The sequence below is a fragment of the Girardinichthys multiradiatus genome, chromosome 8 (genome assembly GCF_021462225.1).
Source record: "Girardinichthys multiradiatus isolate DD_20200921_A chromosome 8, DD_fGirMul_XY1, whole genome shotgun sequence".
Classification (NCBI taxonomy): domain Eukaryota; kingdom Metazoa; phylum Chordata; class Actinopteri; order Cyprinodontiformes; family Goodeidae; genus Girardinichthys; species Girardinichthys multiradiatus.
Genome location: NC_061801.1, coordinates 9082762 through 9108849, shown reverse-complemented (window position 1 = coordinate 9108849; position 26088 = coordinate 9082762). Strand labels below are relative to the sequence as shown.

Genomic DNA, 26088 nt, shown 5'->3' with positions numbered 1-26088 from the left:
TACAGGTGACTTAGTTAGAAAGTGGATTTCCCCTTCGAGAGTTCAGCTTTCAAGTTTAGATGGTTAACTGCGTGACACAGTGAATGCATGCCATTTTATCCCCCCAGAAACTACTAAGTGTGTTCCCAAAGACTTAAATCACGTAACGGTTAATTGTCTACATGCAAGTTAGTTAAGCTTATTGTAAAAGGCTTGACCGCAGCAAATACTAGAAATCTATCTTAAAAAAATTCCAAACTGATGTTTTATGTTATACTGATAACATTTTAGCCTAAGCATTTAGACCATAAAATGTGGAGCCTGTGTAATACATTGTTTCATTGAAAAAGAAAATTGATTTGTTCTGTCTGATTAGGAAAACTCGGACTGCTGTAACTTAATTGGCCTCTAGGTGGTGCTAAAGTACAAACCTGTGAATGCCCTTGTTTACCTAACAGGTTTTCACATTTATGCATACATAATAAATATAAATGTATTTTATTCACGTTCCACTTTATGACCCAATATTTATTTGTATTTGTATATGAAATAGTGTACAGTTGTGTAAATTGGTTTAAATTGTTTAATTGCTTCTGTCAACATAACATTTGACTACAACTATTTGGTTTACACCCGCGAACCACTATGGATTAAGCGGTAGAAAATGACTGACTGACTGACTATTTGGTTTACAGGTCCTTCTCAAAATATTAGCATATTGTGATAAAGTTCATTATTTTCCATAATGTAATGATGAAAATTTAACATTCATATATTTTAGATTCATTGCACACTAACTGAAATATTTCAGGTCTTTTATTGTCTTAATACGCATGATTGTGGCATACAGCTCATGAAAACCCAAAATTCCTATCTCACAAAATTAGCATATCATTAAAAGGGTCTCTAAACGAGCTATGAACCTAATCATCTGAATCAACGAGTTAACTCTAAACACCTGCAAAAGATTCCTGAGGCCTTTAAAACGCCCAGCCTGGTTCATCACTCAAAACCCGAATCATGGGTAAGACTGCCGACCTGACTGCTGTCCAGAAGGCCACTATTGACACCCTCAAGCAAGAGGGTAAGACACAGAAAGACATTTCTGAACGAATAGGCTGTTCCCAGAGTGCTGTATCAAGGCACCTCAGTGGGAAGTCTGTGGGAAGGAAAAAGTGTGGCAGAAAACGCTGCACAACGAGAAGAGGTGACCGGACCCTGAGGAAGATTGTGGAGAAGGGCCGATTCCAGACCTTGGGGGACCTGCGGAAGCAGTGGACTGAGTCTGGAGTAGAAACATCCAGAGCCACCGTGCACAGGCGTGTGCAGGAAATGGGCTACAGGTGCCGCATTCCCCAGGTCAAGCCACTTTTGAACCAGAAACAGCGGCAGAAGCGCCTGACCTGGGCTACAGAGAAGCAGCACTGGACTGTTGCTCAGTGGTCCAAAGTACTTTTTTCAGATGAAAGCAAATTCTGCATGTCATTCGGAAATCAAGGTGCCAGAATCTGGAGGAAGACTGGGGAGAAGGAAATGCCAAAATGCCAGAAGTCCAGTGTCAAGTACCCACAGTCAGTGATGGTCTGGGGTGCCGTGTCAGCTGCTGGTGTTGGTCCACTGTGTTTTATCAAGGGCAGGGTCAATGCAGCTAGCTATCAGGAGATTTTGGAGCACTTCATGCTTCCATCTGCTGAAAAGCTTTATGGAGATGAAGATTTCATTTTTCAGCACGACCTGGCACCTGCTCACAGTGCCAAAACCACTGGTAAATGGTTTACTCACCATGGTATCATTGTGCTCAATTGGCCTGCCAACTCTCCTGACCTGAACCCCATAGAGAATCTGTGGGATATTGTGAAGAGAACGTTGAGAGACTCAAGACCCAACACTCTGGATGAGCTAAAGGCTGCTATCGAAGCATCCTGGGCCTCCATAAGACCTCAGCAGTGCCACAGGCTGATTGCCTCCATGCCACGCCACATTGAAGCAGTCATTTCTGCCAAAGGATTCCCGACCAAGTATTGAGTGCATAACTGTACATGATTATTTGAAGGTTGATGTTTTTTGTATTAAAAACACTTTTCTTTTATTGGTCGGATGAAATATGCTAATTTTGTGAGATAGGAATTTTGGGTTTTCATGAGCTGTATGCCAAAATCATCCGTATTAAGACAATAAAAGACCTGAAATATTTCAGTTAGTGTGCAATGAATCTAAAATATATGAATGTTAAATTTTCATCATGACATTATGGAAAATAATGAACTTTATCACAATATGCTAATATTTTGAGAAGGACCTGTATATCAACATTTCAGAAGTAAAAGGTGCAGTATCATTTTTATTTTTTTATGTAATTGCTTAACAGACAGTATTTAAGTAGCCTTTGTCAAATTATTTAATGGTATTCTATTTTAGATTTTGTCAATACATGTATAAGTTCATCACTTTTTGTTTTGTTTATGTATATTTGTTCTACTTTTCCAAGTTACACATTCTTTGTTTTCTTTTCATTTATGTTCGTCATGGTTTGCAGCTTAAGTAATTACATTTAAAACAGTTTAAAATATTGTATTGCAAAAAAAAAACAATAACGAAAACTGTGGAACTCATGTAGAAAATAAAGCTACAGAAGAAACAATTAAAATGCTGTGATGTAAAAATGAAGTTTGAGACGTAAACAAACGCTTTTCCAAACACACGGACATTGTCACTGCAGACCCACAGGGGGCGCAAACGTTCCGCCTCCTCATTCATTTCCACACACAGAGGAACATGGCGGAGTGGGGCTGTGGAGGCTGCATCGATTGAGCTGCTGTCAATTCCCCGTACAGCAGGAGTGCATTAGGAGATCGTGGACCTGTGTGGTTGTGTCAGGAGATCACGGGCTGTGGGGGTGGGCTGAGGCTAGCTTTTTAGCGGGTATCTGTGCCCCCCCCCACCCCGTGAGCCGAAAGACGAGAAGGGAAGCCACGAAACACCTCGGACATGAACGGGGTAAGTTTGCTTGTTTGGGCATCACATAAAAGAGCTTAGACAAAGCTAGCCAAAGTGGGAAAATGTTGGTGAAAAGGTATCCAGAGTTCGGATAATATCTGTTGGTCTTCTATAAGCTATACAAGAGATAACCGTGTAGTTTAATCGTATTTTTAGAATAAGTTTGTGTAGTTACAGTAGCTGGAGATGAGAGCTTTTTGTTAGAGTGCTAACGGCTAGTGAGTTACGACCTCTACATGCTTGTCAGCTGGAGACATAACCACAATTTATGGTGTTTAACAGGGCCAACGGAATACGCATTTCCATTTTTAAAGTGTTTCCGAATTTAACGATGAAACAAGCCTTATTTGGAGTTGATTGAAGCATTAGATGAGGACCAGCGGGCCTGTTTGTACCTCTGCTACGGATTTAAAGGGACTGGTCGGCTGAGTGGAGCAAGTGGGTGTGGATCCAGCGTGTTCCCGTCTCCCGAGCCCCTCCCATACCAACTGGACAGGCTTTCTAAAGAGCTATTAAAAAGCTCTGTTTTAATATTCACTTTATTTATTAAGAAATCACCTCATAAACAGTTTGGGTTGTTCACTGCAAATAGTGTTGGGCAGTTTCAGATTGATAAAAGTGAACCCCATAAATTAGACAGGATGTCTCTCAAGATAGGAGTGAAGAATCAGTTGACTCAGCTTACAGAAGACGGACATTTATGTTCAACAAAAAAAAAGGTCAAATTTTCTACCTACATTTCTACATCGAACTCTCTCAAACCATACGCCTATTCATTTGAATTTTAGGAGTTCCACTGGATTCTGTTGTAGCTCTGCTTCATACAGGGCACGCAGTGGTACTGAATGTTGTCCTATATGACCTCCAGGTGCATGAAGGAGTCCATCTCCCTGGCTTATATAGATTTTTGGTTTTCTTTAAGTTTGAGCTGCCTACTCAGATTTTTTTTTGTATTCTGAAAAAGTAAATGTGCATCAGATCCTTTAGTAGAGGTAGTAGTTTGGAATCCAACTGGAAATTGACAAGATTTTCAAGATTTTCAGCATTTTTTCATCTAAGGATATATCCTTAATGATTATTTGATCTTTTTTTTGTTAATCTCAGAAAAGTGCATAAACATGACATTAGGTGTTGGTTAATGCATTGATGGATTGAAAATGTTTGGGGAAACATCAGCGTTTTCAGTGTTTGGTCCACCATAGTAATGAACAAGTTAGCATGCAATATACATATAACAGTAACCCATAAACAGTTTAAATAGACACACTTACCAGTAAACATAGAGCAGATATGTGGAAAGGGTGCAGGTTTTTATCATTTTTATTCACATTGTAAGAGCACAGTCAGGTGTGTGTGGTTGGGGGTATTGGGCTATGGAAATGTGTGTTCAGGGGTCTGACAGCTTATGGAAGAACCCTGTTACAGAACATTGCAGTTTGGGTCAATTGGTCCCATCTTCCACAAGAATGGTGGAAGCAGGCTTTTCTTGGTTTCAGGCTGTGTGTATACCTTGTGAAAGGAAGAAATCCTATGATCTTTTTGGCTGTCCTCAGGTGGAATCTATCACTATTAACGTCACGGATTCATTTGTGAAGCTAAATACGCAGCATTTCTTTGTTTTCCTCAGCCACATAAAAAAGGGGATCTCTGGTAATAAATGTTTTAAGCTAATGAAAAGGTGGCAGACATGATTATTACCATAGTCTACAACTACTAATGAATTCAACTGAACAAAAAACAAACTAGTAAATCCCATTTTGTTAAACATACACCTGGAAATCCACCAGAGATCAGAATCCGATAATTACCTTGATAAGCTCTGATTGTGATCGGTAGGTCAGATACAGAAGAATCCAATTTTTATTTTCCTGAGTCATCAAATGCATCAAAACTAACAACTTCCACCTTTTTCTGTCCAAAAGCTGTAACCTTTTTATTGTTATATTTACTTTTTAATTTTTTTTATTTTTATCCTTAATTTGAGTGCCTTTGCTTTGAAGTTATATGTACTCTTGCCAGTCTTTTTATACTTTGACTGAAAGCGCTATACAAATAAATGTATTTATTATTATTATTATTATTATTGTGTAGCATTAGACTTTGAAATAACCAAAATAAAGGCCACTGGTTCTGCAAAAATGATCTTAAAAAAATAAATAAAAGCTTATGAACATATCCATTGATGAATTAAAGGGGATCGAAGGAAATTTTAATTCCTTAATTTTCTGCTAAATTCAATATGACTAGCTATACCTGTGTTATAGTCAGAATAAAAAATAGAAACCAATAGGTCAGACCTAAAGAAAATCAGAAACGGGCCAAGAAAAGCCTGTTTGGCGCATCTTTTTATTTTATTAAATGGCAGTTTAACAGCAGATAAAGCATTTTGATTGCTCCTCTAGGTATAGCCACAGGAAATAAATTACTAGCACTCAGTGCAAGTAAATTCACTATTTTACATTATAAAGTTACCCTAATCCAGAATGTTGCAAGAAAGGCAGTAGCTGATTCTAACTTTGTGTTTGGGGGAAAATGGACCATACAGAGGATTTTCTTAAATGGTTCTGAATATAAAGAGTATCGTTTCACCCTCTAGAAGCATTATTTAGTCAGTTTTGTTTTCACTTTGGGCCGTGTGCTCCACTGCAGCATCTGGCAAAACAAGCAGTCAAAATGAAACCGAGCTGCAGACTTCAGTGCAGGATAACTGCTGGGTCGTAGATTCTTCAGTGCAAATAGGAAGTTAACACGATTTAGTGAGGTTTGTTACTGGTTTGTTAAGAATCCACTGCAGACAGTGGCTGAAATCTGGAACATTGTCATATAACTCTCGTCCTTGTTTGAGCGGTTTTATCAGGGCTTCACTCTGGCTGTTTACAGTTCTTCATTTGTGGACTTTTTCGTCTGTGGTTTTGTTTTCACCGAGTGGAATGCAGTCCAACCAGGGTCCGATCGGGTGACTCACTCGCAGAATATTACACTTCTTTATGAACCTTTGCTCTAGCAGTTTGTCTGGGGCTGTAGTGCACCTGGGTTGCAGAGCTGTATTGCAGCACACCTTCAGAGCAGAGCAGCCAGTGTTTACCTGTAGACTCTCGAACCAATCCTGCTTCTGTTAGATTATGAATAAATGATACTGATCTGGTGCTACTGGAAACCTTGCATGCCTGCGCCATGACACTTTCTTCAGATGTTCCTGCTGAAACTTCTACATCTTGTTCATGCTGGTGAAACAGCTTGTCTCTGCTGGTGCAGCTTGGTTTTAAGGTCCTGTTTTAATTGTCTTTTATCAGGTTTCAGAGGCTATGAATGTTTGTGCTCCTTATTGTGAACTCTTTGCATTTGCTGAGTGAATCTTTTGTGGTTGACTCATGATCTGATCATGGGAGACAGTTCTTGAATGAAGTAGATGTCATGGAGAAAACCTTTTCCTGCCATTTTAACTATGGACAGGAAGCTGATCCCTGATGGTGACTTGATTGCTCTCAGTTTCTTTCTCTTTCATTCTTTGATGAATTTAGTTTAATGTTGCCAACCAAAATGGCCTTTCTCGCTTGGACTAAAAACTTCTCTCATTCTCTGTAATGGTTTGACAATAACCTGTAATATATACCACTTCCTTGTTCAGTTCGAGACATAACGATAATCTATATTTGTGAAAGAAAACTATTTTTTTTAGCATTTTGTTGCACGATTGGCTGTTATTTACAGTTAGTTGACTGGAAAGGAGGCAGAGAATGAAGGAAAAAGAACCAGAAATTGAACACCAGACACCTCCATATATGGTCCGCTACCCCAGAGACCCCTTAAGTTTTAAACCCTCATCCAATATGGATGGTGGATCATTAATTGCACAACTGAGGGTTTGTGCTTTAAACCTGTAGTCTTCTAGTAAACTGATTTTAAGTCATTCCAAACTAAAGAAACATATTCAAAGAAACTCTAATGTCCATTAGAATTGAGTCGACAGGGACAATATTTTTCCCATTTTGGCTAAAGTGTTCAGAATTTGAGGTGACAGTGTTTTACTCCTGTTATTTGACCTTATTGTCCATTGCATGAACATTTTGAAGCACTAATTGACTCTTCTTTCACAGGAAATTGTCTGCAGCCCTCACTCTGTGACGGTGTTAACCTGCTGCACCAAGTCCAAATCAGCGGTTCATGATGAGAAGACGAGCATCAGGTTGACTCAGGAGGGGATGTGCTCTACTGTTTGCATCCCGCAGCACGACGTTCCAAGTCAGGCAGAGGGTCGGCATCTTTTTCACTGTGGTCCTGCAGCCTGGTTTCATGCTGATGAGCTTTCACATGTTACATGCCTATAAAGTATTCACACCTGTGGATGTTTCAGCTTTTGTAAACAAACTTATTCTCAATAGAATTTACAAAAAATATACATCAACTAAAATATATATATATATATATATCTATATATATAGATATATATATATCTAGATATCTATATCTATCTATCTATATATCTATATAGATATATATATAAAGTTGTTGCCAGCAGAATCACACTAAGTGAAATGGAGATTCCCTGAGACCTGTTGAGTGAAGTGATTGTAATATTAAAACTATTGTGTCTGGGAGTTCCAGGCTCTGGATCATCAGTGTTCTTGCTGCAGATATAACATGAACACAAAATAACGTTCCAAACCACTCAGAGAATCGATCACTGGCCATAAGTCAGGAGATGGCTCACAGAAAGGTTCCTACATAATGGATATCTCAAAGGTTTTAGCTTAATCCATCGTTAAGAAATGGAAAGAGTATGGCACTTGTCAAATATGCCTAGAGCTGGTCGCCCTCACACACTGAGTGACCGGGCGAGGTGAGGAAGGCCACCAAGACACCTACAACCACTCTAAAGGTGTTAAAAGCTTCAATGGCTCAGATGGGAGAGAGTTTACCTTAACAACTGGTGTCTTGGTTCTTCACTAGACTTTTTGCAATTTAGCTTGAAATTCACCCGAAGACACTTGGGAGACTCAAAGAAGAAGGTTCTTTTGCCTGTTGAGACAAAATTTTTGCTTATCGGTCCTCATTTAACAGGCGATGTTTGGCTAGTACTGCGCATCTTCAGAAACAAACCATGAAGTATGGTGGTGGCAGCATCATACTCTGGGAATTCTTCTCAACAGCGGGCTCTGAAAGGCTGGTAAAGGTAGAGAGGAAGATAATGCAGAAAAATATTTCCAAATAATGTAGGACAATCTGACTTGGCCAAAGAACCACGATCTTAAACAAGATCTATCTTCCATCAAGACAACAACCTCAAGCATACAGCACAAGCTACACAGAAATGGTTCCAAGACAAGCAGGTGAATGTTCTGGAGTGGCCTAATCAAAGTCCAGATCTTAATCCTATTTAGTGCTTGTGGCTGGACTTGAAAAGAGCTGTTCATGTTGGACCCCAGAGCAACCAGACAGAGTATGAGCTGTTTTCTAAGGAAGAATGGAGAAAAACTACAGTGCCCAGATGTGCCAGCCTGTTTGAGATATTTCCACACAGGCTTAGTGCTGTGATTGCAACCAACGATAAATCTACTAAATAATGATCTGAAGGGGAGAAATATTTATACAATAAATATACAGGTCCTTCTCAAAATATTAGCATATTGTGATAAAGTTCATTATTTTCCATAATGTCATGATGAAAATTTAACATTCATATATTTTAGATTCATTGCACACTAACTGAAATATTTCAGGTCTTTTATTGTCTTAATACGGATGATTTTGGCATACAGCTCATGAAAACCCAAAATTCCTATCTCACAAAATTAGCATATTTCATCCGACCAATAAAAGAAAAGTGTTTTTAATACAAAAAACGTCAACCTTCAAATAATCATGTACAGTTATGCACTCAATACTTGGTTGGGAATCCTTTTGCAGAAATGACTGCTTCAATGCGGTGTGACATGGAGGCAATCAGCCTGTGGCACTGCTGAGGTCTTATGGAGGTCCAGGATGCTTCGATAGCGGCCTTTAGCTCATCCAGAGTGTTGGGTCTTGAGTCTCTCGACGTTCTCTTCACAATATCCCACAGATTCTCTATGGGGTTCAGGTCAGGAGAGTTGGCAGGCCAATTGAGCACAGTGATACCATGGTCAGTAAACCATTTACCAGTGGTTCTGGCACTGTGAGCAGGTGCCAGGTCGTGCTGAAAAATGAAATCTTCTCCATAAAGCTTTTCAGCAGATGGAAGCATGAAGTGCTCCAAAATCTCCTGATAGCTAGCTGCATTGACCCTGCCCTTGATAAAACACAGTGGACCAACACCAGCAGCTGACACGGCACCCCAGACCATCACTGACTGTGGGTACTTGACACTGGACTTCTGGCATTTTGGCATTTCCTTCTCCCCAGTCTTCCTCCAGACTCTGGCACCTTGATTTCCGAATGACATGCAGAATTTGCTTTCATCCGAAAAAAGTACTTTGGACCACTGAGCAACAGTCCAGTGCTGCTTCTCTGTAGCCCAGGTCAGGCGCTTCTGCCGCTGTTTCTGGTTCAAAAGTGGCTTGACCTGGGGAATGCGGCACCTGTAGCCCATTTCCTGCACACGCCTGTGCACGGTGGCTCTGGATGTTTCTACTCCAGACTCAGTCCACTGCTTCCGCAGGTCCCCCAAGGTCTGGAATCGGCCCTTCTCCACAATCTTCCTCAGGGTCCGGTCACCTCTTCTCGTTGTGCAGCGTTTTCTGCCACACTTTTTCCTTCCCACAGACTTCCCACTGAGGTGCCTTGATACAGCACTCTGGGAACAGCCTATTCGTTCAGAAATTTCTTTCTGTGTCTTACCCTCTTGCTTGAGGGTGTCAATAGTGGCCTTCTGGACAGCAGTCAGGTCGGCAGTCTTACCCATGATTGGGGTTTTTAGTGATGAACCAGGCTGGGAGTTTTAAAGGCCTCAGGAATCTTTTGCAGGTGTTTAGAGTTAACTCGTTGATTCAGATGATTAGGTTCATAGCTCGTTTAGAGACCCTTTTAATGATATGCTAATTTTGTGAGATAGGAATTTTGGGTTTTCATGAGCTGTATGCCAAAATCATCCGTATTAAGACAATAAAAGACCTGAAATATTTCAGTTAGTGTGCAATGAATCTAAAATATATGAATGTTAAATTTTCATCATGACATTATGGAAAATAATGAACTTTATCACAATATGCTAATATTTTGAGAAGGACCTGTATTATTAGAATTTAATGAGTTATATTAAATTGTAAAAATCTTTTTTTTTTAAATGAAAAATCAGAGAGGGGTGAATAATTATTATAGACATCGTAAGAACAAACAGACCACTACATACTTAAATATACATACGGCTCTTTGAAGAAACCTACATAATATGAGCTATAACAACATTTAATTTCCCTTTGGGATTAATAAAGTATTTTTGAATTGAATTATGATTATATTTATTTTTGTTTTGTAAAAGTTGGAATCAGTTGACCTGGAAGAACAAGTTTGGAACAAAACAACAGCAACATGTTGGTCTTCATCCACTCTGTCTCTGTTCCTCCCAGGCAGGACAACGGATCCCATCGGCACCACGCTTAGAGACCCGAAACTGGATTTGACAGCGACAGGTAGCAGCTACAGCCAGCGTTCGCCTTGCCGGTCCACCGAGCTGCCGTCCTTTCCACCGCTCTTCTGCACTCAGACCTGCCTTCGCCCGCCTCACGAGTTCCCCATGCCCCTCGGTAACAGCTTATCTCACGCTTCACTCCACGGTAACAACAATGGCAGCACGCTCCACGGAAAACAGAGGAGAGGGGCCCGGGCCAAAGTCATGGGGAAGAAATTCACGAGGAGAACGTATGTATGCTCTGCTTATAGCGCATTGAATGTCATACCGTCAGTAGTACTAATGAAATACCTTAGTCCTGTAAAACTCCTGATCAGTTCCATCATTGTAAGCTCATCTCTGTTTAAAATTGGGTCTGTTTTTTTTTTTGGGTTTTTTTTTTCAAAGCAAATAATTTGCAGTAAAACAAGCTTAAGAGATTCAGTGAATGCATCATGAGCTGAAGTGGAAATGGAAAGGTTGGGTAGTTCTTCCCAGAACATTGGCATTGTTTGTGATGACGGCAACTCTGAGGGTAAAATGTGCTTAAAATAAACAAATGCATGGGCTAAAAATCCAAATGACCTTGTGCCAAATAAGTACAACAGCTGCATTTAGTAGTGGTGGATTTTAAATTGGATAATATGGCTCACCGCCTCAGGCATCATCCTACCGGGTCGGCACAAGGAGTTGGGGGGTGGTGGCCAAGTTATTATTATTATTAATATATATATATATATATATATATATATATATATATATATTTTTTTTTTTTTTTTAAATCACCTTTTAAGATTTCCAGGCAGGGATGATTTAGAATTGTAAGAAAATATTCCTATGAAATGCTAAAATTAGGGACTATTTTACCGCTATTTTTAAAGAAATTTGCACCGCATTTGATCAACTCTAGTTCCAAAATTCAGCAAATCAGGACCACCTTAAGAATGAAAACTGCCATTTTTAGACACTTCAAACTTGGACTAGATTTATAAATCATTTTTACTTATAAAAACTTATTTTAAAATAAATAAAATGGCGATCTGCTTTGTAAGTACAGGAAAGGTTCAGGAGACCTAACAACTCATCCAAAAATGTGTTAAATGGCAACGTTTACCCTATGAATTGCTAGATTAATTGGTCACTCTCTACTCAAATGGCCAAACAACACGCTCATCAATCAGTTAATGTTTCTGCTCTTTAATCCAATCATGGGTTTCTCCTTAAATATTCCAGTAGTTGCTGTGACCTACAAACCTACAAACTCTGAGCTTGAGAGCAGTTGAGCTTTTTTTTGTTACTCTGTTCAGTTTTAGCCAGCCAAGAGCAATGAGTTGTGAGCAAAGGTAATGTTGTCCTTTCTTGTGCTAAAAATAACATGTATATACAATGTAAACAATGTGATAGTGGATGGCAAACCATTGATCTTTTTGTATTTTTCATTTTTCCCTAAAGGGAAGGAGGGAAAAACTCTCAGAACCGAAAAGTTACTGACTTCTATCCAATAAGACGGAGCTCAAGGAAAAGTAAAACAGAACTCAAGGTAAGGAGATGCTGCTTTGACTCTAAACTAAACCAGGGATTAGTCTTTGCTACATCCATTTCAATGCCTGTCCAGCATAGTAGAAGAAATTTAAACACTTCCAGCTCAGGTTGTTTTGAATGGGAGTCATTCCAGTGTGTGTTAATGTTTGTCTGTGAGAGAGGAAAGTCTTTTCCTTGTCAGTGACGTCGTGTACCTTTTCATCAGCTGAGCGCAAATGGAAGATGGAGAAAATACAAGTTTCTTTTATCATGTTGAAAGCGTGTTGGAAATTTTATCAAACCACTATCAAATCAGAGAAAAACAAATATTTTTCTTAAATCATTGCCTCAAGCTGTTCTTTTTAATACCATGCACTTTATGTTGGGGCCAGTTGGGTCTCCCTTTCTCGCCTCCAGCTTATCCAAAAATGCTGCGACTCGGCTCTTAACTGGAACTCGTAGGTTTGAACACATTTTACTGGTTTTATTCTCCCTTCACTCGCTCCCTGTGGGACTCAGAATAGACTTTAAAAATCACCTGTTTACTTACAAATGCCTAAATGGCTTTGCACCCATATATTTATCCAACTTACTGCAACCTTAAGTTGCTCTTCAGGCCCTTAGATCATCTGATCAGCTGCTTCTAGTTGTCCTAAAAACTAGGTTGAAGCTTAGAGGAGATCTCGTGTTCAGTTGTGGCTCCTAAACTATGGAATAGTCTCCCCTCCCTTCTTCACTTCCTGTTTTAAATCTGTTTTAAAAACACATCTATTGTCTCTAACATTTAAACCAGTGTTAGTTGTCTTAGTATTTTATTGTTCTGTGTTCTATGCTTATTGTTATTATTATATTATTATTTTCTAAGCTTGTTTTTTAGTTAGTCTTTTCTGTGCTCATTCCTTTTATTGTTCAGCACTTTGGTAACAACCTGTTGTTTTTAAATGTGCTTTATAAATAAATTAGATTTGATTTGATCAGGGACTGTTTTGCCTCATTCAATAATTAAAGATCACAAAGGGGTCCCTCAAGTGGCCCCATTTCTGGGCCACTTCTATTTAAAATCACGTGACCCCCCTCGCTCAGATTATGGAGCATAACTCTTACAGTATTTGTGTTGATGACTTTTAACTTTAGTTTTTTGTCACCTCTTGAACAACATTCCACTGCAGTCAATGTGTCCAAAATATCCAAGAGTGAATGGGTCATAACTTTTTGCAACCTAATTAAAAAATGAAAGAAGTTGCTGTTTTTGGTCCTAAAAATGAACATTGCCAGCATGAAAGGTTTACTATCTGAATAGGTCACATAAAAATGTCTGCACACTTTGATTTTCAGTAGGTTAAATCGTTGTAATGTTGTTCCTCCAAGTCTCTCCAAAAACTAAAAACTCAGGCAGCAGCAGCAGCTCATGCATAACAGAGTCCTGACAGACGAGGAAATTAGACCAGTCCTTGAATCACTGCACTGACTCTGTAAACGAGTAGATGTCATAATCTTGTTGATAGTCCATTAGGCTGTGAACTGTCTTTGGCCTAAATACATGTCAGAGTTGCTGGTCTGGTATGAACCATGTGGGCCCCTCAGGTCATCAGAGGCCTGTTTACTGTGTGTCCCCGAGACGAGAGCTAAACAAGAGGAGGCAAGTTTCAGTTTCTCAGCTCCTCAGTTCAGGAAGCTACTGCCTTAAGCCTCACGTGCAGAAACTGTTGGAATTTTTTTATTACTGTTTACTACAACCATAAAGGTCACATATTGCTTTATCTGTATGTTTGTTTGAAATGATCATTTTAATATTGTTCTTTTGATATATTTTATGTTTTTAATATGTTTTATCTCTGCCCATTTGTGCAAATGGTGGCATACAAATAAACTTGTCTTACCTTGCCTTACCAGTGGGAACAGAAGAAGCTCATTGATGATCTGATCACCAATGGAATCGAGGAGGGAATGGAGGTAACAGGGAATTTTCTCTTTTCTTATGTCTCAAGAAAAGCTCAAGCTTTGTTTAGATATTTGCACAGTTTCCTCATGCAGGTGATGCTGTTATCCTGTTCATGAGGAAACCTTTCATTCATCACATTTAATCAATCTTACATTTAAGAAAAGTATTTTCTAAATTTGGATATTTCCCTGAAATGATCCACACGAGAAACCTTGGAGTATTTCTTGCTGACCATGATGATGAAGCATAATTTGCACGTGTTAATGCTTAATGTGAAGGTTTGCATGTCTCGTGTCATCATTGAGAACCTCTTGTTCATAGGTTCAGCATATAGAAGGAAAGGGGAGGGCGGTGTTCGCCACTCAGTGTTTCCAGAAAGGTGATTACATCGTGGAGTACCACGGCGACCTGCTTCAGATTACCGACGCTAAGAAGAGGGAGGCGGAATATGCTCAGAACCCTGCCACCGGCTGCTACATGTACTACTTCCAGTACCTCTGCAAAACATACTGGTAGGATCAGTATTTCATCTGTCCTCTTGCTAAGACTCACAGCATGAACTACTGCGGGGCCATAACACCAAAAATGTGTACCCTGCATGAAACTGATTACATGCTGCGGGCAAATATATTCGGTCTATGATCTTTACTCAATTTGCTGTGAGCTGGCGCTGTAAAAATTATATCAGAACAATATTATGATAAATGACGTAAAATATTTGATAGGGGGTTTTCATCCAGTCTCATAAAAATAGGAAAACAGATATTTTATATTGTGGATTTAGTAACTTAGCAAGATAGTTCATGTACACAGTGAATATTAAAATTCAGTTTTATTTAAATAGCACCAATTCACATGTCGTCACAAGGCGCTTCACAAAGTCAATTCAATCGAATCATACAGATTTCAAGTCGGCTACAAACATTCCAATTAATCCTAATCATTGAACAGTGCAGTCAGATTCAGTTATTTATTCAAATTGGATAAAAAGTTTTTCTATCTAAGGAAACCCAGCAGATTGCATCCAGTCAGTTACTTGTAGCATTCACTCCTCCCAGATGAGCATGTAAAGACAGTGGACAGTCACTGGCGTTGACTTTGCAGCAATCCCTCATACTGAGCATGTATGTAGCGACAGTGGAGAGGAAAAACTCCCTTTTAACAGGAAGAAACCTCCAGCAGAACCAGGCTCAGTGTGACCGGCCATCTGCCACGACCGACTGGGGGTTTGAGAGAACAGAGCAGAGACACAAAGAGAACAAAGAAGCACTGATCCAGGAGTACTTTCTATGGGAAGGAAAAGTAAATGTTAATGGATGTAGCTCCTTTAGTCGTTTCATCTAGAAAGAAAGAACAGATAAACTCTGAGCCAGTTTTCAAGGTTAGAGTCTGAAAGAGAGCACATATAATTAGTTACAGTAAAAGCTCAGTCAATAGCTATGTCTAGGAGAGAGAAAGGGTTAAACACTGAAAGACCGGGCTATGTGGATCATCGGTAGAGGGTGATCATTAAGTTGTTGCCAGCAGAAGCTCGGACGATTCCCCTCTCCAGAAAGGTGTCACAGGTAGACACAGAGCCAGGCCTGGTGTAGCTTCTAGGAAGAGAAAAGAGAAAACAAAGTTAAAAGCTGAAATAACAGCAAATAATGCAAAACTGGAGCGTAGTGTGAGAATGTAGCGAAGAGGGTTAAAGTGGTCATTATGTCCTCCAGCAGCCTAAGCCTATAGCAGCATAACTACAGAGATAGCTCAGGATAACCTAAGCCACTCTAACTATAAGCTTTATCAAAAAGGAAAGTTTTAAGCCTAGCCTTAAAAGTAGACAGGGTGTCTGCCTCACGGACTAAAACTAGGAGCTGGTTCCACAGGAGAGGAGCCTGATAACTAAAGGATCTGCCTCCCATTCTACTTCTAGAGACTCTAGGAACCACCAGTAAACCTGCAGTCTGAGAACGAAGTGCTCTGTTAGGAACATATGGAACAATCAAATCTCTGATGTATGATGGAGCTAGATCATTAAGGGCTTTATATGTGAGGAGGAGAATTTGAAATTCTATTCTGTATTTGCCTCCCAAATGAAACATTTGTATTTCTACTTTAAATTTAGTGAATCTGTAATTGTTGTTGGATAGTATATCTTGATGATTCCTTCTCGACAATCTTGGATTATATGGGATGACAGAGGATTTGGACCAGTCTAAGAGATTTTTTTCTTTTTAAATATGAGAACAAAGTGGTTATATTACGAGAATAAAGTCATAATATTTATGACAACAAAGAAATGCAGTTTTCAATGCATACTTCATAAGGAAAATGAGGAAATACTTCATCTTTTAGCACATCAGCATTAAATTATTACCAGTTTCATTACTTTGAATTGATAGTGCAAATGACCTGAAAGAAATAAGCTTGCTTTGTGGAAGAAGCCTATCTCCAGGTGTCATAAGGCAAGAGGCGGGGTCCACACACAGGACAAACATGCATGCACACACACACTTCTGCGTAAGGGCAATATAACGTAATCAATTGACGTCAGTCATGTTTTTGGACTGTGGGAAGAAGTTGGAGTACCTGTAGAGAACAGGCATGCAGGGGGAGAACATGCAAACTCCATGCAGAAAGACTCCAGACTGGGATTTAAACCCAGGACCTTCTCTCTGCAAGGCAACAGTGCTACCAACTGCGCCACCTTTGGGGCATTCCAGAATAGTTCAATGACAACAGTAAAAACATTGATTAAAAATAATTGATTAAAATAAAAAAAACATTACAAAATAAATTGAAAACAATAACTAAAAAGATAAAATAATGATGTAAATAAAATGAAATAATAATGATGATGCTAATGATAATCGTAAATGCGTAGAGCAGCAGGAATAATAATCACACGCTGATAGTAAGTAACCTGATCATATTCCTCATCCAGCATATTTTGTTTTCACATTAGTTCGTTTACTTCCAGTTTGTAAAGCAAATCAAATGAAAGGCACTGAAAAGTCAGGTCTGACGAAAACTGTAAAATCAAAAATGTCAAGTTCAGTTCATGCAGTAAAGATGCATTTCTTCCAGACTTAACTGAAACGTGACTTGATTGTTTTCTGTTTCTCTCACTGCAGTGTGGACGCCACCAAAGAGACGGGTCGAATGGGCAGGCTGATAAACCACAGTAAAAACGGGAACTGCCAAACTAAACTCCACGACATCAACGGAGTCCCTCACCTCATCCTCGTCGCCTCTCGAGGGATCGACAAAGGCGAGGAGTTGCTTTACGACTATGGGGACCGCAGTAAAGCCTCCATCGCCGCTCACCCCTGGCTCAAATACTGACAGGAAGCGGTCAGCAACACTTGTGTTTCTTATAGCTAGTGGACATGATGCCTTAGAAACAGAATGTGTACCTCTTTTGTTGCCGTAACAGGGAAGCTGGGTGGTGTCAGTTAATGGGGTGGGGGTTGACCGGGTTCCTATTGCATTTTGATTAAGGTCCGTCTGCATCGTCAGAGGGCCTGTGTACTTTTATTTATATGTGTCTCTGAAACATTCTGGTTGTTTTGCAGCACATTTCTTTTGTACATCTTGTTCTCCCTGAGGACCGATACCTCTACAGCATGCAGGTGGTAGTTAATGCTCAGCATTTTTTATAATACTTTTTTCGCCCTAGATACCTTAGCAATACTTCCCTGAATGGTTTTTCAGCCCCCTTTCGGATCGACAAGCACCAGTAGATCTAAGTAAAAATGTCTTTTTAGGAGAAAATATATTCTGCTCAAGTGGACTTCAGTCATGGAAACCATCTGTCGCTGTTAGTGGGCATGTAAAGGTTGACCACACTCCTGGTTCAGTTGGCATCTCGGAGGCTTTTATCACCAAAAAGAAAACACAACCACGTTTTCAAACTTGGTGAAAAGTCGAAATGTGAAGCAAACTTGTTCAACATGCATACTCTGAAATAACAAGTATGAATGTATATTTTTGCTTTTTGTTTTTAGATAATGTATTTTTTAATATTAATGACAAGGCTTACATTTGAATTTATCAATGTTAAAGTAATATAAAGGTGTCTGCAGAATTTCCTGCTGTAACTGCTCGAATACAAGTGTGTGTTAAGATGTGTTGGATTAAATATCTTCAGATCTTTAGCTGAAACACTGTTGCCACGTCCTCAACTGAATACTGTAGCAGACGCTCTACCATTATTAGTTATTTTCTAGTTGCAGAGCCAAACAGGGACACCGTGGGCAGATTATGAAAGTATTCAAATTAACTTTAATGTCTTTTGTTAGAATTTATGTGATAAATTCTGACTCCAGCTGCAAGTACTTTGGGGTATGTCTCTACCAGCTATGCAGATCAAAGGCCAAGCTCTTTAAGTTTGGATGAAGTAAACTCTGAGTAGCTCATTTTTAAAGTCTTGCCTAAGATTAGGAACTAAATTTGGTTCTGCACTTTAACTGGGCCATTCAGATGAATATTCTTTCATCTAAACCGTTCCATTGTCCTCTGTAGATGTACGTTTTAGGTTGTTGTCCTGCTGATGTGTGGTAGCTGTCTCTTCCGACCTCTAACAGGTCTTCTTCTAGGATTGCCTTTTATTTAGCTCCAACCATCTTTCCATCAACTCTGACCAGGTTCCCCATCTCTACTGCTGTCTCAGCAGCCCCATAGCATGACGCTCCCACCACCATGCTTCACCCTGTACATGGTGTGCTCAGGGTGGTGTGCAGTGTTAGTTTTTTTCACAGCATTTTGCTTTTAGGGCAAAACATTAAACTTTGGTTTCACTGACTGGAGCACCTTCTTCCACATGTTTGATGTCTCTCGTGTGTGGCTGACGGCAAACTGCAAAGATTTGTGGAGTAGGCAACTGAACGTTCTTTTGATAATAGATTCTCCTATGGGAGCTTTTAATCTCCGCAGCTCCTCCAGAGTTATCATGGGTCTCTTGGCTGCATCTGATCGATGCACTCCTTTCCTGGATGTTTGGAATTGTGATGTACTCTTTCCATTTTTAATTGATTGATTGAACAGAGCTCTGTAGGATGTTCAAAACTTGGAATGTTATACCCTAACCCTGCTTTAAACTGCTCCGCAACTTTCTCCCTGCTATGTTACTTTGTCTTCATGCCGTTGGTCCACCGATGTTCTCTTAACAAACATCCGATGCCTTCATGAAACAGCTGGATTTGTACTGAGATTGTCTTGTACTCAGGCGGATTCTGTTCACTAGAACAACTATTGGTTGTGAGGGCATTTAATTACACTGGATTTTATTTAAGGGAATCAGAATTAAGGGGGCTAGATATGAATCCACACCCTACTTTTTAGATTTGTTTTAGATTTTTATTTGTAAAACAATTTGTAAATCTTTCGTTTTCCTCCCGCTTCGCAATTATGCACTACTAACGTGTTCAAAGCAGCGCCTAATGTGCCTCACAGAGAATCCCAATAAAATAAATTGAAGTTTTGTTGTAAAGTGACAAGATGTGAAGGTTAAAGGGGTATCGATACTTTCCCAGGGTGCTGTGAAACTGTCCACATGGGTTTTTTTGTTTTTGTTTGACTCAGTTTGCTATGATGTATGAGGAGGGAGATATTAACTGGAAACAGAATCATCAGTTTTTGATGTGGACCTTAAACAAGATAGGACAAATGAGTTTTATAGAGGACACATTTGGTTTTAATGACTAAAAGTTATTGGCTCATTGAGTGTTGAAGGTACTGAAGTCGAAGCGTTCAGAGTCCTTTTCTTGTTTGAAGAGACGACTGCCAGCAGTGAAACTAAACTATACGACAGAAAACACTCCCAAGTCACTGTACGCTTCTTCCCACAGCAAGTTAAGTGTTGCTACTAAAAGCATGTTGGAAACTTTCCCACGGGGAAGAAGCAATAGGAAGACTTTCACGAATTAAAAAAAGCTGGTACAAATAAATCGAATCAAATACAAATAAAACTACAATTAAAAATTTGATTAATACAGTCAGTGTGAGATAAAAGCCCCATGGATTTATACATGGGGCGTTCCTGATGTGTAGATTTTCATCTGACCTTGCTATTCTACGTGCAGATCTTTAGTAAGGAAATGTATATAACAGGTCGTTATGTTAGCACTAATTTACTGTCAGTGTCAAATTAGTGCTGATCTTCATTTAACTTCTTGAAAGTTAAATCCATAGATAATCTAACAGCTGCTTTGTTTAGTATTGTCTTTTCACTTTGGAAATATAAAACTGCTAATATTATGGTACACCGTTTTCTCAAATATCAGCCCATTCTGGGTTTCTCTTCCCCACATACGTATGTATTTAGAAAACATATTAAATGTCATTTGAAATATTTAAATGAATCAATAATTCCTCCTGGTTGATGGCTGAACCCAATCGGAAGTGTTAATCTGAATTATAAAGAAGTTTTAAATGATGAGACTGACTATAATGTCAGTTTTGGATACCATCAACTCAGACACCAAGAACAAAACTGTTTTATAATTATTTATTAAACTAAAAGGTCTCCAGTTTTAGGCAAATGAAACTTACTGAGGGAAATGTTGCAGTTTTTAGGGTTCCAATATTTCTAGCTACAGATTAGGTCACATTTGAGGAGTACTGAAAAAACTGGGTGTATATGTTACATACAAATTGGTCAATCAACAAAGCCATTGTTATGGTTTGGAAAGCTACTCATTGGCTAATTAAAATGAACAGCAGTTTTCTGCAGGATGCTGCATTTTTCTTAGCTTTACCTCCTTCTAACTCGTCGATTATTGCTCCAGTGGTACTGCTATTATTATTGGTGTGGATCTTTAACTTGGGTAGACCCCAGGACTCTTAAAGGAAATTTTTGAAGATCAAGCTATTATTTTCTCTAGTAAGCTCAGCTATTCTTTCTCATTCTAGCTACACACAGCCTAGCATAATATTGTCTTTCTTTGCCAACGGAACAGAAACTGAGTTTAACAGTTAACTGTAAGTAAAATGCAAAATCAAACTATTTTACTAAAAGAATCAACTTGGGCCACTAAAGGAAATCTAATCTTGCAAGAATGTTACCTAGTTAGCTTCAAAAAAGCAAACTTTACTTTTATTTGTACAAATTCAGTAAATAACTTTGGAATATGAGGAAATATGTGATTTGAAAGCCAGTTTCTGTTCAACTTTAACACTTAAAAAATATTTGAGTTGTAACTTCGTAGCATTCAGGTTTGTTAGATGTGTTTTCTATATGAAATTGAAGATTCAACTTTTACATCGTTGGTTTTTCCTGACGAATGTTAAATTTATGATTCAATTTTAGCTAAAGGACAAGTTGGAAAAAAATTCTTAAAAGTTTGGCATAGAAGTTTGATAGCTCATACAGGAAGCCGTTCTTGTATTAGCGATAACTTTATTCAAAGACCTTCTCTGTTTCTGACACTTTTATAAAATAAATTCAAATTACATCCATTTATTCTTACTTTTTTATCTTATTTATATATGTATATATCTTTAACAGTCTTCAGCCAACGTTGCAGTTTCTAATTCATGGTTAATTTCCACTGAACCAAACAATATCCACACTAGGAGGCCTGTCCAGAAATTTCAAGAAACTGTCATTTCCTGTGTAAACATAACTTATATTTCAGTCGGATTAATGCTTGTGTAAAATGTTTTAATATCAATCTTTTTAAGCAAATACATGACGTTTTCATTTTTGTAAAATATGGAACAGATGCAATAAATACCTTAAGGGGGATAACTGATCCTTTTCACAGTTTTAGGACAGGATTTTTGCTGTTGTGCTGAAGAAATCTTAATGCTGGGGTTTAAGTATTCATAAATAAAGATTGAATATGCAAATAAAAGGACTGGTGCACCTGGTTTGTTCTCATGAGGAGAGATAAATGTTTTCAATGGATGCAGTTTGGATGAAGAGTACTTCATGATTCAAGCATAAAGTCGTTTTAGTACAACTGTGGGGGAACTGACTTCACCAATTGCCCATTCTAATAAATATATCTTCTAAATTATTGTCAAAAACACTAGACCTCTTACTCATGTTTTTAAGATTTCTGAATCCGTTGATGTTCTTGCTGTGTGCCTGCACCCCAAGTGAAAGAGAGACTTTGGGACAATGTCCTTGTGACAGGAAGGGCGACAAATAAGCCATTTCTGTTTAAGAAAAACATCAAGAACGAACTGAAATAGCAGGAAGTACAAGGAAGGGCTTCAAAGTGGCGCACAGAGGAACTTTCTAAACGATCCACCCAGTTTGGTCAAGATCTGTGTATTTTCCTGCATATTGAAGCACAATGCTGTGGGAAAAATGTAGTTTCCAAAAATAAAAAAACAAAGCCTTGACATTGACATTTTGGACTTAAGACCAAGAAACTCCCCAGATCTTAACCTCACTAGGAAAATGAGGTCAGTTCTCATAAAGTAAACGTTTGAATTTGAAGCAAGTTGAATTGTAAAGATTTATGCTTTAGAGCAACATATAATTTGACTTGACTAAACATCCTACTGAACTTATAGATATACCAAAACTATTACAAGGAAGTTTTTAAAGGTGTGATGTTTTGGATGTTCTGCCCTCTACTGGCCCAAATAAGCAGCAATTTTAACAAATTCTTTTAGCTCACCTTCATCTTGTAAGTAAAACAATTGATAATGGAAGTGCAGAGCCAGAAAATGAAGCCTAGCATATTTTATGATGAATATAAATAAAATAAATATAAATAGAACTTTAGTTTACAGAAGTAGATACTTCCAGATCTCACCCTCTAGCTACAAATATGAAACTGATCAAATTTAAAGTAAAAAGAAAAGATAAATCATATCTTGAAGACATAGAATAAAAATCAGCATGTACAATCAAATAAACAAGCATAACACTTTTTACATGTTAATGACTTTTATTACTGAGGAAGCAGGTTTGAATTTCAGCCGTGATGCTTTTATTACATCTCAATCATTTCAGCTTACAGACACGATAGAAGAGAAACATCGAGCTGCTTTGTCTGGATTTCCCTTTAATTGTCTGACTGTTTCAAACACTTCATGCCTGAATCCTGCAGATCCCTCTGCTGTCCACACACCATCCACCATGTGGGAATATCTTTCCTGGCATAATTATGTGAAAAATAAAGTTTTTAACCACACACACGCTTTTATCACCATGTCCTTGCTAGAGCATTCTTGTTCTTCTACAATAATTTATTCCAGATGAAGATAAAGTGCTATTACTATTGAAACACACACAGCTTCTTATTGCAGCTGATGAAGCAGAAACTATGAAAACTTATGAAAAATATAAACCAAACTTTAACTTTACTGATGTTTCTTAGAAGCCTCCTTCTGAGCAATCTACTGTATGAATTTGACAGATGTTTGTACTGGAGGCCTTCCAGAAAATATGGTCTAAAACACAATAGATTTGAACTTCCATGGAGGGACATCTGTTTTTAAATAACTAAGTCTATCATGAAGATCCAAACATCTGCAGGAAATCATGAAATACAGCAGACAGGAAACAAGCAGTTTTGGTTTAACCGGCTAATGTCATACTTATTAATTAAATGGCGGCTTGCACGTTGACAGCATACACTGTTACTGATTTGGCATCATTAAAATTGCAGAAATATATTAGTGGAGGATTATTGTTCAGATATTGGTAGCAGAAAGTTAATTTCCTGATGGGTCAAAAAAAAGGAAACACATTTTGTCATGGAATCCCATTTCTGCCAAGAAAATCATAACATCATAAATTCTTCATCTCTTTTATAAAAGTTATATGGTGCTAACTCAGAAATATTCATAAAATAATTCTATAACAAAGCTACAGTGATTGTGTCAGAATAGTCAGATGCAGCAGTGACAGTCTTATAGTGTACCAAGGTAAAATCATGGTCAGCGGGTAAGTTAATGTTCTGGTAAACTAAAAACTAGAGACGTTCCGATGCCATCTAAATCACAGTATTTTTAAACAATCCGTATGAGAGTCTGCAGCCAAAACTTAATATGGCTGTTGTTGAACTCATTTATTGCACAGCTGTGTTTTCCCTCGTCAGTTTTCTTTTTAACTCGGCTTAATGAAACGTTTCCACAGCTTCCAGACTCTGCACATGGCTTTGTTGATCTAACCAACCGGACTTTCTCTAACAACCAAGGTCTCCATCATTTGCAATGAGATTCACAATTAAAGAGAGACCGTATTGGCTGCTGCAGCTCCCTGTCCGTCTGTGTCATGTGACCGACTCATACAGCTGCTGGTTTGGATGAAACCTGCGAAGAGCACAACTGAAAAACTGGTCCTTCAACGACTTTTCCAGAGGTTTTGTCTATTGGTTCAAACTGCTCTGCATGAAAACACTGTCGGCTAAAGCTAGACACGAATTTGTTGAAGGCTCGAGCTGTTTGCATTCATTCACATGTATTGTTAGAAAGAAAAGGCTGCCCTCCCTAATCGTCTGTTGGGATAAAAAAATCTGTTGCCATCGAGAAAGCCAGATACCGCAGCATCCAGAAAGTCAATGGTAAAAGTTAAATGGGACACAATCTCAACACTAATGCACACAATGTAACACTGATTAAATGCAGCATCTTAATTTACTGCATTTACTTTTTTCAAATTTATATCAGGAGTGCCTATAATTGTGGAGGGTGACGTATGTACCCATGTGTAGATTTTATAGAAATTAAATTGTTGTAAAAACCAGGACAAAAAACAAAAAAAGAAGCCATTTTATAAAGTCTAAAGACATTAGTGAAATGAATCCAAATGATTAGTTCGCTTAAACCAATGCTATTTTGGATAAATTATTTTAATGTAATAAAACAATCCGCTGACTCTAGGCTACGACGTATTCAGGCTTTTTAATCAGAATTGGGATGATTGATTAAAGTGATGTAATAAATAATATTAAGAATTTCTTAGTTAAAAAAGGATGTGAGTACAATGAAGTATAAAATAAAAGCTATTCCTGATACTATATCTAATAACAATCTCAAAGGGAAGTCTAAATAAACCCAAAATGTGTCATACTATCATTAGTTTTGGTATTTTAGTTTAGTTTCGATACTGCGCCACCATTATTTCTTCATGCTGTTTTCTTTGCAGAAATGGGCCTTAGTGTTTCCTGCTGTAAAAATGTGTTGTGTTTTATCTGGCGCTAGGCACAGTTTAAATCATGATTAGCTGCAACTTCTCCAACTCAGGCCTTGATTTGCTCCATGGAGCTGCTCAGAATGCACTAAATGCTGGTGGTGATCCCATGTTGGGGCCAATGTGACAGAAAATGTTAAGGTAAAAAATATTGCTCAACTGTAAAACTAAAGTGAGTGTAAACTTTACCTTGCAGCTTCACCTTCTACTTGACGAAATAAAAAAAATAAAACCAACAACAATCTGGATAACTTTCTTTTTCAGTCTAAATAAATTTGCTGCACACTCATGTCTCATCTCCTCTGCAACCTCCTCTCTCCATCCTTCAGTGTGGATTAACCACCTCCGGTGCAAATGATTCCTGCCTTTAAAGCATCACAATCTCTAACTGACAACAGTTTCTTCTTACGTTTAAATAAACGTTTTAATGCATTTCCCCATGAAGATCCTCTTCATCCTGCAAGTCCTCTCACCTTGAAGCACATTATGTCTGCAGAATGAGTCACTAGAGGCAGTTTAATGTGCAGGGGGGAGTGATGGATGTGGAGTGTTCCTACAGATGCTGCAGAGCCTCCTGGGCTTGTTCCGTGTACACGTCATCTCTCTGTGTCCATGTGCCAAAGCTGGCATCGAGCTGTGCGCCCTGCTGCGAGCCGCGCTGCTTGTCACGTGAAAAGAAACTAAACCTGAAGAGACGAGAGAGGACAGGTCAGCTGGAGGTTTACAAGATTGTCACGCTTGTGACGTCTGAAGTTAAATAAAAGCAACATTTAAAGCTGTGTTAGGAGTTAAGGGCAAATTCATTGTGGTAAGACATTAAAATGGTGCTGTTACTGTTCCTGTCTGCTTCTGTACCTGCTGTTGGACAGCTCAGCTTTGTCGCCCCCTCCAGGCCCCTTTAGGCCAGGGTTTAGTTGTAGTTATATA

At 38.6% G+C, this 26088-nt stretch overlaps 2 protein-coding genes across 7 annotated transcripts in view; one reads left to right on the top strand and one right to left on the bottom strand.

Moving 5' to 3' along the window:
• The first annotated feature begins 2709 nt into the window (after nt 1-2709).
• Nucleotides 2710-21862, top strand: kmt5aa (lysine methyltransferase 5Aa). Its single transcript, XM_047373338.1, has 7 exons — nt 2710-2976; nt 7074-7230; nt 10521-10812; nt 12014-12101; nt 13976-14035; nt 14346-14536; nt 17141-21862. Exons 1-7 carry the CDS (start codon nt 2968-2970, stop codon nt 17349-17351), a joined length of 1008 nt encoding a protein of 335 aa, XP_047229294.1. The 5' UTR covers nt 2710-2967; the 3' UTR covers nt 17352-21862.
• Nucleotides 21863-22892: 1030 nt separating this feature from the next.
• rilpl1 (Rab interacting lysosomal protein-like 1) overlaps nt 22893-26088 on the bottom strand; it is a 42013-nt gene continuing 38817 nt past the window's right edge. For 5 of the 6 annotated variants that reach the window (XM_047373337.1, XM_047373331.1, XM_047373334.1 and 2 more), the window contains one exon: nt 22893-25847. In XM_047373337.1, the coding sequence (XP_047229293.1) occupies nt 25715-25847 (133 nt within the window). In that variant the 3' untranslated portion in view covers nt 22893-25714. The remainder of the gene's footprint in view (nt 25848-26088) is intronic. The other variant, XM_047373332.1, reaches the window with a different exon arrangement.

Bases quoted from the DNA above. Each gene is read 5' to 3' on its own strand.
- kmt5aa (XM_047373338.1), top strand. The intron at 7,231-10,520 runs GTCGGCATCTTT...TGTTCCTCCCAG, and splicing joins CGTTCCAAGTCAGGCAGAGG to GCAGGACAACGGATCCCATC. The intron at 14,537-17,140 runs GTAGGATCAGTA...CTCTCACTGCAG, and splicing joins TACCTCTGCAAAACATACTG to TGTGGACGCCACCAAAGAGA.